This window comes from Rousettus aegyptiacus, unplaced genomic scaffold (assembly GCF_014176215.1).
Source record: "Rousettus aegyptiacus isolate mRouAeg1 unplaced genomic scaffold, mRouAeg1.p scaffold_m13_p_2, whole genome shotgun sequence".
NCBI classification, from domain to species: Eukaryota; Metazoa; Chordata; class Mammalia; order Chiroptera; family Pteropodidae; genus Rousettus; species Rousettus aegyptiacus.
Window position 1 is genome coordinate 120,960,656 of NW_023416295.1, and position 15,496 is coordinate 120,976,151.

The window sequence follows — 15,496 nt, forward strand, 5'->3', positions numbered from 1 at the left end:
AGCAGCCATTCAAAAAATGTCTTTTTAACAACGTGGGTGGGCCTCATCCAATCCAACAAGGGCCTGAATAGAACAAAAGGACTGAATAAGAGAGAATTTGCGTCCTGTGTCAGACTGTGTTGGAGGTGAGACATGGTCTTCCGTTTTGGATGTGAACTCAGGCAAGAAGTTACAGTTGGTTCTTAGGACTTTGGACTAGAACTGGAACTACATCCCCAGCTTGTTAACTGCAGAGCTTAGTATTCCTCAGTCTCTATATTGCATGAATCAGTTCCTCCTAATACCCACCCATCCATCCATCCATCCATCCACCCACCCACATCTCCCATTGGTTCTGTTCTGGAGAACTCACACGAATACAGGTGCACAGATTAGTTAAGTGAGCTGGGATTCAAATACAAGTTTGCTGAATGCCAGTCCAGTCATTTTTGTTTCTTACCACAAAGTACATTCCTGCTTTCTTAATCATACTTTAGTTCTCTGTTAAATGTTAAACTCAAAGGGAAGTTAATTAGTGGATCAGACTCAGAAAGAGAGTCTGAGGATCTTGGTTCACCCTTTTACTTTTTAGCCCAATGAGTTCCATCTGCTGGATCATTTAAATGAACATTTCTAAGAAGTACAGGTTGCCATGGAGGCACATGTTCAATTTTCACCTATGTTTCTGTTACAGCAACATTAATGATGTTGATTCTAAAAAATACAAGTGAGCAGATTAAAAAACTGCTTAAGTGCTTTGTGTTGTTAGGGAGGCATTACATTTGGAGATCTTTGTTAGAAAATGGTTTCCCAAAACTATGGCACTAGAGATAAAATGACAGTAAAGGGCATGAGCTCTGACACAGACTTGTGATCCCACTTGACCACTTACTGAGCAACCTGGGGCAAGACTCTCTGACTGAGCCTTAGTTTCCTTATCTGTAAAATGAGGATAGTAGTAACTACCTCAATGATGCTATGAGGATATATGAGATAATGTAAGTAATGTGCTTAGCACAATAACTAGCACATATAGAATAATCATCTAATAAATGTTGGCTCCTCTGATAGGCGTGGCTAGTTAGCTACAAATATCGCCCCCTACTCTCTCAAATTAATAGAATCCCTAATTTGTAACTAATTATAAATGAGATGGCCAGCTGAAAGTTTGTAATTCCCAGATTTCCTTGCAGCATGGTAGAACCATGTTATGAGTCTGGCCAATAAGATGTAGGTGAAAGCATTATATGAGACTTTCATTGAGTCTCCTTAAGAGTCAGAAGGCCTACCCTTCTTTCCTTTTTCCTTTCTCCATTTCAGGAATGCAGACGTAATGGCTGGAGCTCTAGGAACTATCTTGGATTATAAGGACAAATGTTACAATCCGATTTCTCTGAATTGTGGATTAGGAGCTTGATCTTGGATGACTTTATGTAACCTCCATACCAACCCTGGACTGCCAAACTCTGAACTTCTTTTATGTTTGTGATGCTATAAACCTCTCTTTCGTTATGCCATTACTTTGAATTCCTGTCGCTCAATGCCAAACTAATCCTTACTGCTGTGACTGGCCCTTGTTGTGGTCTAAGAATTCAAATGGAGGCTCCAAACCATTTTGAGGCCCCGTTTCTGCAAGTAAACACAAGGTTGAGGCAAAAATATAGAAAAGGAGATGCATGTCTTGAAATCCTTTCCTTCACTTCCAAATGGCACTCTGATGCCACCATCCTCTCTTCCCTATTCGAAGTCCAGGCCTTTACGTCAGATGCATACAGCCTGTATTCAAAGGATCTGATAAAACCTGGTTCACTCTAAGGTATAAAGATCATAAGGCATCTCTTTCCATTCTTCCTGGGCATTTATATTTTACTTGAGACAAAGCTTTCCAATAGAATGTTTGGAATAATTGACAGGCCTGTGGGAGAAATGTTTCTGGGTAAGGAAGGCTACGCATGAGGCTGCCACTCACCACCAATGTTCACTATAATTTAACATAAAGCACTTCACTGGTATAAGGAAGTTAATGTATGTCTTGAAATGTACATCTCCAACTCCCAAGGAGTATCAAGGGCTGAGAGAAAAGAAGGAGTGAATATCTGTTTGAAAAGGCAATTAAAAGGCATCCTCAATTTCCGGAGGCTACATATTTTATACCTGTTATTTCAGCAATTATTATTACACCATCGGTTGTACAAAATTCTATGCATGATGCAACCTAGAAGGTTATTTGTTCATGATCGGTCAATGGTTGAATAAAGAACCTAAACTACTGTCTCCTTATTCCTGGTCCACTGTTTAAATAGTACTCACCTTTTCTTACTTTCTGAATGTAAACCGAATATGTATAATGGATAGATTTCATTTAAACAAGACAGAATTTGTATATCTGAACTTAAAGTGCAAGAGAAACCAAATATCTTCTTTTAGAGTAAAAGCGAGTGTGTGTGTGTATGTGATATAAAGGACTTTCCCCATGGAACATGACCTCTGACGTCAGCTAAGCATGCTCTCTGGTTAAAATAAAATATTTTTCCAAGAGTTCAAAGTGATCTACAAGCTACCTAATTAAAACCTCATTGCTTGTCTCTTTTATCACTTAATTCTTCAACTGATTCTGAGAGGTTAAATGACTCTGACAGGGTCATTCAAACTCTGGTGGCCTTTTCTAGAACTTAGCTCCTGCAAACTTTCAGACTAATACTGATGAGAGTTGAGGAGGTGTCAGCTTACTTGATTCAACTATAAAAAGTCTGCTACATGTCTGAGTCCACTTGATAGGCTGAATCCAGAAAAAATTTCACTATACATGCAGTCAGGTAAATATCCCTCATTCAGATAAAATTTTTGTGACATTCTGACTTCTCATATTCAATGACCAAGGATATCTTTGCCACTACTGCTTGACTAGTACTATTAGTTTCATACCATAATCAACAGGCTCTTATCTCTGATGCCATGAAAATCATCAGATTTATTTTTTAAACAATGCTCAAATAAAGGGAACCATAAGGAAAATGCCATGAAGTCTTCATCTTAAAATTGTTCAGTGGAAAATGACATAGAATTTCTTCTGTGGAAGTCTCAGAGACACATGCTCATTTAACTTTTGAATTTTAAATCCAGGATTTCTACCAGCATAATGAATATTGCATAGTATGTCCTCCATTAATGAAGACTAAGTGAATGAAAAAAAAATTCTAGAAATTATAGAAATGGTTGCTACCTCAGGTTATCAGAAATTAACCAATCACACCAAACATGGACTACTAAATGGCACATATCATCAAAAACTCAAATTCATCAGGTATTTCTTATATAGATATGACCTTATGAGGCTTTTGCATGTAGAGTTCAAGGTTTCTGAAGGCAAAACATATAGAAATTGTCAATTTAATTCACAAGTACAGGTGTAGCAAATTTGCTACATAAAAATACAAATTTCTCACATGTACAAAAAATTGGAAAGTGAAGTTTATAAGAATATCACTCATTTTAGAAAAGTTTAAAACTATGGATTCTTTTCATTAGCAAGTATCAATGGAGCATTAGAAACAATTTGATTCACAAAACAGCACTTTGCACACACAGCTTTTTAGGAACAAATGGAACTTGTAAATCAAGAAAATTTTAATAGTTAGTTTCAGGTTTAATTTATAAAGAAAAATTCAAATAATCTTGTGCAATAAAAATAAATAAATACCTATAGTCAGAACAAATTAATATTATTCATTTCTCATTGTTATTCTCTTAATAAAAATTCATCAAATTCCTCCAAAAGGAATTTATATTTAATACAATCATTAACTATAAAAAAATTTACATAAGCCTATAACTATTTCCAACTTGCAACCTCATTAGTTTTATCTTTTTAATAAGATAGTTTTAAATTAATTTCTTATGATTTAATGCAGTAACTTGAATAAAATTTTAATTCAGAAAAGCAAATTATTGTCATAAAAAGATACCCCCCAAAGTAATTTTAATATATTAAGTCATTACCCAAACAACTTAACTGAAATAAGAAAAAAAAAAAAAATTAAAGTACCAGAATAAAGCAACTCTAAATTGCTCAAATCCAAGAATGGATAATTTAAAAATGGTTAACAATTTAAAACAAAATATATAGAATTGAATATATGTACAATCAACCAATTAAAAATATGCCTTATAGGAACAGCTACAATCTAGTTTCTTAAAGTGTGCTAACTGTATATACATATTTACTTGAATACGAATTGTGAAAAAGTGACAAAAGAATACAGCAGTATGTATCTGTCCACTCGGTTCCACAGTTCGTCTGGACAAGCATCCATCAACATCCTAGCTTAGGATGAGTTCTAATAAAAGCATTATTTCTTCAAAACAGAATTCTAAACCAAAGATCCTTACAAAAGAAGAAAGGTTGTGTGCTTACCGTATACAATTCGTTAAGAACTTTCATTAAATCCTCATGAAGTTGAAATGCAATCTCTTTGCTCTGTAATTAAGAAGAAATCAAGAATATTTAAAAATGGAACGGAACTTTAAAAAAAACTATTTACATCTTCAAAAGTCCATTGACTAAAAATAGGAGAATAAATGTAACAGAACGAAGGCCAGCATGCCCTGATAAAATAGACACCTCTGACCAAATGGCCGTTTCCAAATAGTAGATATATGCACCAGTGGTCACCAGAGGCTGGAAAGAGGCAAACAAGGGATTAAATAGTCTGAATGGCTCTCTGACCATCCAAATCAGACTTTATCAACTAGAGACAGAATGAGTAAGCAGGGCAAAGCGTTGTGCTTGCTCAGAAGTTGAGCTGCAGAACCAAAGTTATTAAAAGATGAATCCCTGCATCCCATCTCCCATCTTGGTACGGTTCCAAAGGAACTTTGCAGTGTGATTCCCAAAAAGCTAAGTTAGAAACTACAAGGGAAATTAATTTTCCCTTTTCAGAACTATTTGACTGACTACAATTTTAAGAAAGCACTTTCAAAACAATCAAGATGGTAAGGCCATTTACCATCCACATGCTTTTGCCTCTGTGTTTATTATTATTTTCATTAAGCCAGAAAAGAAAGTTTGACTCTTTCACTCAATTGGTAAATAACAGTATTTAAAATAGTCTTCCCTAGGCTTCCCTAGGCTAATTCTGAGAGTTTGATAGAGGAGTATTTGAAAATTTTTTAGCCAAATCTGTAAGCTACTTTGAAGGAGATCATATATCTAAAATACTTTCCTTTTTTTGTTTCTTTTGGGTTCATTACGTAAGTCAGCTACAAGGAATGGAAAAAATGTGTAGCAAGGCTTGATCTTCAGTTTGAGACAAGAACAATGATGTCCAATGGTTCATTTATGAGTTTCCCAATGGACTGTCAGTATCAGGGGTAAAGGCCATCTCTATATCAGCTCTGTGACTTCAGTGTTCAACACTGTGCTTGGGCACAAGGCCAGGACTAGGGTGAGGCAAGTGAGGCCCTTAGGGTATGGAATTTACGGAGGCACTCACACTCACTGTGGTCCAGGTCCTGCTTAAGCACAAAGGAAGCTTCCAATAAATACTTGCTAAGTGAATCTGTAAACAAGTTGAAATGCTGTGTTTGTGTAATGGTAGAAGTAGTTACTATATCTGCTGAAAGCTGGGCACTAGTGAGAGAGGATAAAGGAAAGGCCCACAGACCATTTTTAAGAAAATATTAGGACTGCAATGAAATACAGTCCAGCTATAAACCCAAGGCCATTGGGTCAGGCCTCTCTCAAAAAAGTCCAAATGTGATGAAGTGAAAATTCGTTGAAGATAAAACAAGTGTGGGAAAATGACATCAGAGCAGTACCTGAACTTCGAGAAATTCAAAATTGTTAGTGAGAGTACTGCTGTTTCTCAAGCTCTGATAGTTTCTAAAATCCCTAAATTAGAGATTTTATGTTTGCTGTGTCCCTGATATGTGACGAGGTGGGGTTAGAATCACTCAAGAGTAAAAGGAAAGTTACAAGTGAGCAAATGAAGCCAACTGAAACTTATTTTATTTTCCCTAAATCTTGGTTCTGACTATTTATATTACACTACAATCTCCTATGACTTCAGCTTGGTGTTATTTTAATATCGGATTTCGTCCAAGGATATGGGCCCCCAATTCAGACCTCTCTAATGGGATCAAAGGCCAGCAAGTAATTCTGCTCAGCTGCCCATGTTTCAGGTAGTAAGTCCGGAAAAAAAAAAAAAAATCTTGGTTAAGACTTTAGGACAAAAAGAAAAACAAAAATCCCTTAGGTCCAATTATCCCCAAGCCAAGAATATTTAGGATCAGATTAAAATCGTAGATTTGGGTGATAAGAGCCCTGCAAGCTATCCTAGGTCAAATATCTTAGAACCAACAAAAAGATCCTCTGTATATTCCACATTTTATAAGAGTTTGGGTAAGAGGTAGAAAAAATCTGGTATCATAGACAAACTGCTTGTTCTGCCAAGCAAGCGTACTCTTCTATTTTTCTTTCACCTTTCCCTTGAGGTCCTGAAATATAAAGAATTAGCTGAGGGGCATTAGAGTATCAATGATTAAAGTCAAGGACTCTGGAGTCAGAAGGCCTGAGTCTAAAGTCTCATGGACTTTGGACTCCCTTGTACCTCAGTTTCCAGATCTATAAAATGAACATAGTCATTGTACCCATCTTGTAGGGTTGATGAGGGCATTATCAGATGACCGTCCACAGCATTCAAAATGGTACTCAACACACAGTAACATCCCATAAATGTTATTATATAAGTATTTATTTTTTCTCCGACACTTTTTTTAATGGTAACTCTCTTGAGTGAAAAAAAGGCCACATTTTTCTTTCTTTTGGTCTCTATGGCACTTATTCATTGACTTCTGCATGGGAAGTGCTTGGCAGATATTGCTTGATTTGATTTTGATGTCCCTTCCTATGCTCTGGGCTTTAGATCCTTGTCCAAATGACCCCTGGTTTGGAAGGACCCTAAATATTGTGTTCCAGCCCTCAAGCATTTCTTACATCCTACTCTCGTCTCATTGGACACTAAACTGATCTTTCTACATTCTCCTTTCATGTGGGTCCTACAACTAGTGGTACAGGATGAATTAATCAAACGTCCACTAGGAAAGGGATAAACCTAAAGTTGAACACCAAGCCTTGTTCTAATGGTTTACTATTAACTGTCACTTTGACAGTTCAGATTCTTCAAGCCAATATGATAAGATATATATAAACTCATGAAAGTGGCCCTTAAGGAGCCAGGCTCTCATGGGAATTTTACATTTTCTAAACAGTTGGTGAGGCGTTCCTTTCAGGTAGGTCTCCCAGCTGTCTCATGACCTATCACCAAAGTTTCTGCCTATCTGTTTACTTTGAATCAAGGTCCAAACCCTCCATGGACTAGTAAATGACTTCGAAATTAAATTGACCTTTTTCTTCTCACCACCACTCCTTTTGTCTGCAAAGGTTGTTAAAGAACTGTACCGTGCTCTGAAGCACTTGTTCATGTGACGAAAGTGTGATACATGAATTGACATGCCCTCGTATGTTGTGGGGTTGGACACAACATTGTTCTAGTTTGGGTGCTGATGAGCATGGTCCTTATTTGTCCTCACGGAAACGATGAAAGGATCAGTTCATATTACTATTACAGTAACAGTGAAAAACAATCTTTTCTTCTAAATGCTACTCTGGACCCCAAAATAAGCAATCTTAAACTAAGACATGCCTGCTGAGGCACAGTTAGTATGCTGGCATGCTAGCCTAATGAACTGAAATCCACTAATTAGAATATATCTGGATTATCAAAAGTCCATCAAAATCCGATAGGTTAAATATGCCTCTGGATTCTAGTTCATTAAAATTTGAAAACAGTGAGAGCAGACCCTTGAACAAGAACTGCTAAGTAAGAAAAATGATACTGGCATTAAGCAATCAATGTTCCCTTTGTATAAGAGAAAATAACTTTATAAAATGATATATGTTTGAAATAAAGTATTTTCTATGTTACTTGAGATTGGCTGATTAAATTTACTTTTGCACAGAAAGTCCCCTCAACTGCTTTAGGTTATGGAAAAGAAAAAGTACCTCCACCACCCGCTATTAATGTAAGCCTATATAAATTCAAAGGATGGTGAAACTTCTAATGTATTGCAATAGGATTCTGAGTTTCTGACCTGAAAAGAAGAAAAATGGTTATAATTTCCATTCAGTTGACATATATTGAATGTCTCCAATGTGTAAATCCAGAGTTGAATACCTACCCTATTTCAAATGGTTTATTTGCTGTCACTTTGATGTTTCAGATATTTCGAACATAAATGCAAAATTAACAGTCCCAAAGTTTTTACTTTTTTTCCATTAAAAAAACAAATTAAGTATATCGAAGAATATTGGAAAAATAGAGAACAGGACAAAATCACCACTGTTATGATTTGATGTATTTCTCCTTCAAGTTTATGTATCCAAACATAGGTCTGAGTTGTAATCAATCTATAATAAAGTATCTCCTTCTACTCTTTTTTTGCAGTTACCATAAAAATTTCCATGTATTTATGTAATTTTCAGAACCATTATTATAACTGGATTTAATTACCCAGTGAATGTATATTAACCATTCTTCTATTATGGTTTCCAATGTTTCCGGCATTTTCCAGCAATCATTCATTTATTTACTGATTCATTCAATTTCACCAATATGTGTTTAACACTGTGGACGATTACCATGAATGCTGGTCTAAAGGCTTATCTTGCATTTTGTGTTGTCCCCCTAATATAAATTCCCAGACAGGAAATTACTAGGACAAAAGTATTGAGATTTTTTTTTACCCTTGATATATAATGGAAGATTATTTTCTTAAAAGGTTGTAATGAATTTATATTGCTTCTAGGACAACAGTGTCACTCAAGTCACAGTGTGGGGTTTGTCCAAGGCTTCTCCTTGAAGAAGTCACCAATACTATCTATTGTGGCTGATCTATTTTTGTGTGTCATTAGAATTAAAAAAAATAAAGATCTAATTATGTCCTTCCTCTGATTAAAACTTATGAAATACTTGCTATATCTCTTTCAGAATAGAGTTCAAATTTCTTAAATCACTCATAATTTCCCCTACTTTGCTTTACCTTCCATAAATCTTAAAACACATCCTGCAGCCTGGTCATGAACTGCTAACTTGCAGGTCTTGCTTTCACCCCTCTGCTTTTCCTAGGCCATTTCCTCTGTCTGGACTCTCCTTCCTTCTCTTGCCTGAAAAAAATCCTACATGCTGCTCTGTGAAAACTTTCTTGTAACTGTGCCTTGAGCCCCGAATTAAAAAATTAGACCCTCCTTTCTCTGTGATTTTATAATACATTCATTTATCACCACTTCTGGGCTGTATAATTTAGTGGTTAAAGAGTTCAAACTCTAAAATCAAAATGTCTGTTTTCAAGCTGTCTTGTTACAATCTTTATATAAGCTAAACAATTCAGTTATTGAAATGGCAAAATGAAGATGCCAACAGTTTCTGTCACAGTTTTACTGGGATGGTCCTTATTAAACACTTAACATGAAACCGGGCACACGATGAGTGTTAAACAGATGCTACCCATTATTATTATGCTATTCACATTTCTTTCTTCATAAGCAGAGTTTCTTTGAGAGCAGGAACTATATCCTAATTATCTCTGTATTCCCAGAGCCTCCTTTGGTGCCTGACACACTAGGTGCTCGATATATGTTTGGGGCCCAGAGCTGAGTAGGTGCCCAGAGCTGAGTAGGTGCCCAAAACAGCTTTCTCTACAGAGCCCTGTAATAAGTGCTCCACTGGGTGAGCCTCGGCCAGGATTTCTATTCCTGGAGGCCGACAGGCTTGCCCCCCGGAACCTCCCAGAAAGGAAAGAAAGGCAAACAAAGAACATAATTAATACAATCACATGTGACTACACTCAGCAATCAATCAAGTGATCTATGTGCTTGGATTAAATGACCAGTTCAGAGGGCTAGTGGCCTCCAATAGAGGTATTTTTAAAGTAAATCTATTGTGATGACCAGTCAAGAAATCTGGATCTTATGTTGAGTCAGAGTGGGAGTAAGAGAGAAAGAGGAAGAAAACCAGATTAAATATTTAATGAGTGGGTTTTAAATGATTTTAGTGCCTCATGCTTAGTGACTTTTGGATGTAAATTCTGATTAAAGGGGTCAAGTCATACTTCCACAGCTTGTGTGCTTTTAAATTCAAAGCTCATGCTCAGATATCTTAATAGTAACAGATTCTCTTAATTCACATAAACTCTGAGGGCAGTCAACAGCATCCTCCAAAAGGTCTAATGACGAAAGCTGGGTTGGGCCTAATGGCCTGAACCAAGCTTCTGGATAATATTTATAATATTTCTGCACATTTCCCTTCTATCTGTCAAGGGATATAGTATTGTACTCGTTATCAGCTCATGGATTTAGTGTCATGATCTACTTCATTCCTGAGAAGAAAAATAATCAATATGCTTTTAGAAAAAACCCCATGCGACTAGAAAATGTGGGAAAATTAGAAGGAATCATAGTCGCAGAGGAACCAGAACTTCATTTTCAAAACAAGACAAAAGTTAACCTTAAAGGAAATATGTGGGTCATCTTCTAGAATATTTACTCAAGTAGCTGCGATAGGTAAACGTGGCATTTGGCATCCAGGTGAAAAAGGTCTGCCATTGTTGTGTGCAGCCTGTGGGCAGACAATCTGAGAGGTGCAAAGGCATGTACACCAAAGTCACTCATAACCTCCCAGGGACAAACAGCATTTGAACAGACAGACTAAGTAACTCAAAACTGAAATTTAAAATCCTATAGAGAACAGAGTAGAAAAAATAACTATGTTCATTTTCAACTTACATTTCCTTCATGCTAAGGTTATTTCTCTACTCAAAATGGGGATGAATTAGAAATAAATACCTTTTCAGTGTCACTAAATAATCACTTAGGCATAAACTCACAAACAAACCTACCCAATTAAAATTAGAATGTGTTATGAAACTTTGGTTCAGCTTATAATTAACTAAAAAAAGTCAGTGATATACTTCCAGACCATTTTTCAATTTAATGACTCAGTCTTACAGATAATTTCTTAATATTGCCATAATATTTTTTCTTAGCAGATTAACCTGAGTTTACTACTTTATCACTAAAGCCAACTGTCTTTCTTTTTTGTGACCTAGATCTGAAGTTCCCAGTGTGACCAAAAGCTTACATCTACAGCACAGTTGGCTGGGTCTATAAGTACAGTCTGTGGTCAAGCAAATTAGACCACATTGTCTAGAAAACCCATGACTTTAGTCTTAATAGCATTGTGGTAAGAAAAATCCAGGGACTATTTACAAAAACAAGTCAATAAGCAGGAGATTCGTTCATTTATAAGTCGTCCATTGAATTAGTAAGCAAAAGGCACAGATTCTTTGAGATACCGAAAGTTCATTCATTTATGTACTCACTCATGCATTCCCTCATTCATTCTACCACTTTTTATGAACACCTTCTATGTGACAAAAAAAAGTAGCCTTATAGTTAGTGAGAGAGGTAAACAAAACAATTTCAGTAAGTCTGTTTTATGCTTATTCAATTTAAACCAAGTAAAATCTCTCTATATACCTGGTGAATTAAATCCCAAATTTAATAAACTAATCAACTTTCAACAATTTAACCTAAATGAGAAATTTCTTTTAAAGATCTATATTTAGCCTGATATTAATAGCACCACCTCAGAACTGGTTAATTGGTCTAGAATAATTAACAATGAATTTAAGTAAAGGTAGCCTAAAGAATAGAAAAAGAAGCAAACTCCTGTGAGGGTAAGTGTCCTTTCTCACCGAGCATTTGGATTCTAGAATACAACCAGAGAAATTTAGAAAACACTGGTGGCTAGGGGCAAATGCACATGGGATGACAGCCTACTTGAAATGGGAGGGAAAAATTCCCAAATCTTCAATATGGGTCTAAGGTCAGACTATTTAAATATCTTTTACTTATCTCTGAGTTCTTTCTTCATCTGTAAAATGGTGAAGACTATAATACACACTCCCTAAGATTCTTGAGATAAGCACTCCATAAAAGTAAGTTCTGTCATTATGATGCTATTATCAGCTCAGCATCATAGCCTTGTTTCATTGCATGAAGTCACCATTGGTTCTCCTAAATGTTGATGCAACAATATTCGTATCGACTTTCAAATCAGTATGTCTCAGATGTCAATTCAACATAATTCAAGACTTAATTTCTGGAATACATAAGCATGTTTGAGATACTATACCAAGGAGGATAAATAAAGCCTGCTCCAGAGAACTCTGCAAAGCTACAACAAAGCAGAATTCTCATTCTTAGCTAGCCCTTACTGACTTCAGGCTGCAGTAACTGTTAGAAGGTATTCCTTAGGATAAAGTGGAACTTGTCTCTACTTAAGTTCTACTAATTAGTCTTGATGCCTGTAGACTTACAGAGCTACTTAATCTAAGCCATCTTCTATATGACAGGTCTTCAAATATTTGAAAACAGCTATTGTATCCTAGCTAAGACTTACTTTCTCTGTCCTAAATATTTCTGGTTTCTCTGACTGTTCCTTCATTATATGACAGTTTAAAGAAATGAGAGAGAATTCTTGTCTCCCTGATAATTGTTCATTGTCTTGCAGCTAATGGTATTAAAAGGGCACTTTCTTTATACTTCAAGGGGTGGAGGCTAAGATCTGGGGAGGATCAGGAGGCAAGACACATTTCCTAGTAACCTGCAGTCACTTGTATTTGCCCTGTTTTGCAGAGGTAGTTCAAACCCATGTCTGTGTAGTTACTGTAAACCCAAGAATCTTGGAATCACTGTTATATTCCTCTTTTCCCAACAGGCTAAATAAAGAGCCATCAGCTAAAAGAGCAGAAACCTTAAAAAAAAAAAAAATCTGATTAGCAATGTTCTGGTTTTAAATTGTCAACAGACCTTTTATGAAACAAATATCTGATATACTTTTTTCTTTTTTTTTTTTTAAGTGAGGCAACCCTTGGTTGGCCTCATAGATTGCAAGAACCTTGTCATCTTACAATCCTTTATTATTTATTATTTATTTACTTACTTATTTATTTTTAAACCGATAGCACCTCGTCTTCCAAAGTGGTCTCCCATCCAAGTACTAACCAGGTCTGACCCTTAGCTTCCGAGATCAGATGAAATCGGGCTTGTTCAGGGTGGCATGGCCATAGACCTGATTTATTCTTAATCTACGTGGATGTAAACTTTACAAAGACAGTATCATTACAAGTTTGGACCTTCTCTCTGGCCATAATTCACAAGAGCGTGACAATAACTGCCTGGATTGTTAATGTAACAGCTTTCTCACTGGGTTCCCCAAGACCAGTCTTCCCATTCCAACTACTCTTCACAATGCCTTTGAAAAACAAAGCCAATTATATCATATCCCTGCTTAAAACTCTCTTCTGGCTTCCTTGGTTGCTTAGATGATAAGATACTAATTCCTCAAACTGAGAATCGAAATTCTTGAACCATTTCCTCAAACCTGCCTTTCTGGATCTCAGATAGTTGTTATCCCACTATATATGCTTCACCATGCTTCAGGCTCCACTCCTAACCACAGCCAGTTGTGTAACCGAGGTGAGCTTTTAGCCCAGGCAAAAGAGGTGGCCTAATATATCCTTACAGCTCACTACTGTTGAGTTGAGTATGTGGGGCCACCAAGAGCCCCACCAGCCATCATCTTCTCTGAACCCCAAACCCTTGTTCTTTGCTACTGTCTCTGTACAGAAGAATGAATGCACTTCCCCTAATTCCTCTGCAAATCTCCCCAAGTTTAAGACTGTGATCAAATGCTACTCTCTCTCTCTCTGAAGTCTTTCTCCATTTTCTCAGGCAGTAGGCCTTACTCGGTCCTCTGTGCTCTTCTGATCTTAGGTCCTATCTCTGTAAGAGCAGTTACCAATTTATAATGTAATTTTCATTTATGCACTTCTCTTCTTTTAATCACTTACTTGATTATAAGCTCCTTTAGGGTACCAATTGAGAATATATCTTACTCATTTTTGTGACCTCAGTATCCACCACTGTGCCTGTCACATAATAATAATCAATAATGGTTTCATAAGTGAATAATGAAATAGAATACTTATTCTGTTTCAGGGGGGAAAAAAGCTGATCTCAGTAAGGTTCAGGAAGAAATGAAAAGGGAAGGAAAAAGAAGCTACGGTGGATCTGTCATGACTGTTCAGTGAAATTATAAGACCCTGCCAAATCATAAAAGATAATTATTTTAGTACACCCTCATGATCTCTATCTTTACAGCTAGAAAGATGAGATTTTTATGGGCATGTTTATTCAAGCCAGTGCATCAGTCTATTATGATTCTCTATTCACTTGAAACTATCAAATTTTAAAAAGTAAACTGGTACATGTATTTATTTGCTATCAATTACTGAACATTACTGGTTTTTCTCAATACAAATAGTTCATATATCCAGTGTCAACACTGTTTTTATTTTTTAAGTTTCTATGTTGATTTGACAAAGTAGTTAGTTGGTAAAAAGTGTATCTATTTAACTGCTTATCTAATAATGAGAAAATATTTTTTCTTTGAGATTTAAAAGATACTGAAATCGATCCGACAGCCACATTTAGTATCCGTTTACAATTGTCTATTTTAGGGTTGCTATAATTCAAGGTATCACAAGTGTTTCTTAATTCAAATATTTGCTATATGTGCAGTATCCCCCAATATGACATGTATTGCAGCTGCTGGAAATCATTTAGAATCCTATCATGTGGAATTAAACATAGTCTTCGACTGGTAAAAAACCTTGGCCAGCAACCCAAATACTGTTCTCAGGTTGCTTTAGACTTTGTTGATTTCAATTGCAGACACCTCGACATATGGTAGGAATGTTTTCTCATCGGTTCTTTTCTTAAGACAATTTCCTTCTTTAGTGAGGAAAATGGGTAAGGATTCAATGTCTACGGCTCTTTGAAAATGAACTTTATTGAGTGCTGATGTTTTATAAATAACTAAACCTAAATAAACCTGTTGCTGAACAATATTTTTTTACTCCTCTTTATGGGAGGTAAGGGACTGGGTGCCTTTTGACCTATTCCATGTTTGTTATTTCACTCTAGAGTTGTAAACCATGTGATTAAAAACAAACCATATTGGAATATTTCTTTTTAAAAAAATCTCCTTGGGAGAAAGGACTCATTTTGAATCTATTGTTTTCAACTAGGGCTAATCCCCACAGCCAGGGGACATTTGGCAATACCTAAAGACATTTTTGGTTGTCACAATCAATACAGTGCTATTGGCATTTAGTGGGCAGAGAAATCCAGTCATCCAGCTGTTGTTTTTCCGTAAGCGATGTATCATTTTCCCTCTGGCTGCTTTCAATATTTTGTTTTCTTTGTCTTTAGTTTTCAGTGTGATTATAATGTGCCTGGGTACGGACATCTTTAGATTCATCTAGTTTGGGTTTTGCTGAGCTTCTTGAATATGTAGATCTATCTCATTTGTCAAATTTGAGAAGTTTTCTTGCA

The 15,496-nt window shown here is 36.1% G+C and overlaps 1 protein-coding gene across 2 annotated transcripts in view; it reads right to left on the minus strand.

The window, feature by feature from the left end:
- Positions 1–15,496, minus strand: part of SRGAP1 (SLIT-ROBO Rho GTPase activating protein 1) — a 228,488-nt gene that overhangs the window by 94,593 nt on the left and 118,399 nt on the right. For both annotated transcript variants that reach the window (XM_016139894.2, XM_016139893.2), the window contains exon 4: positions 4,394–4,456. In XM_016139894.2, coding sequence (XP_015995380.2) covers positions 4,394–4,456 — 63 coding nt within the window. The remainder of the gene's footprint in view (positions 1–4,393; positions 4,457–15,496) is intronic.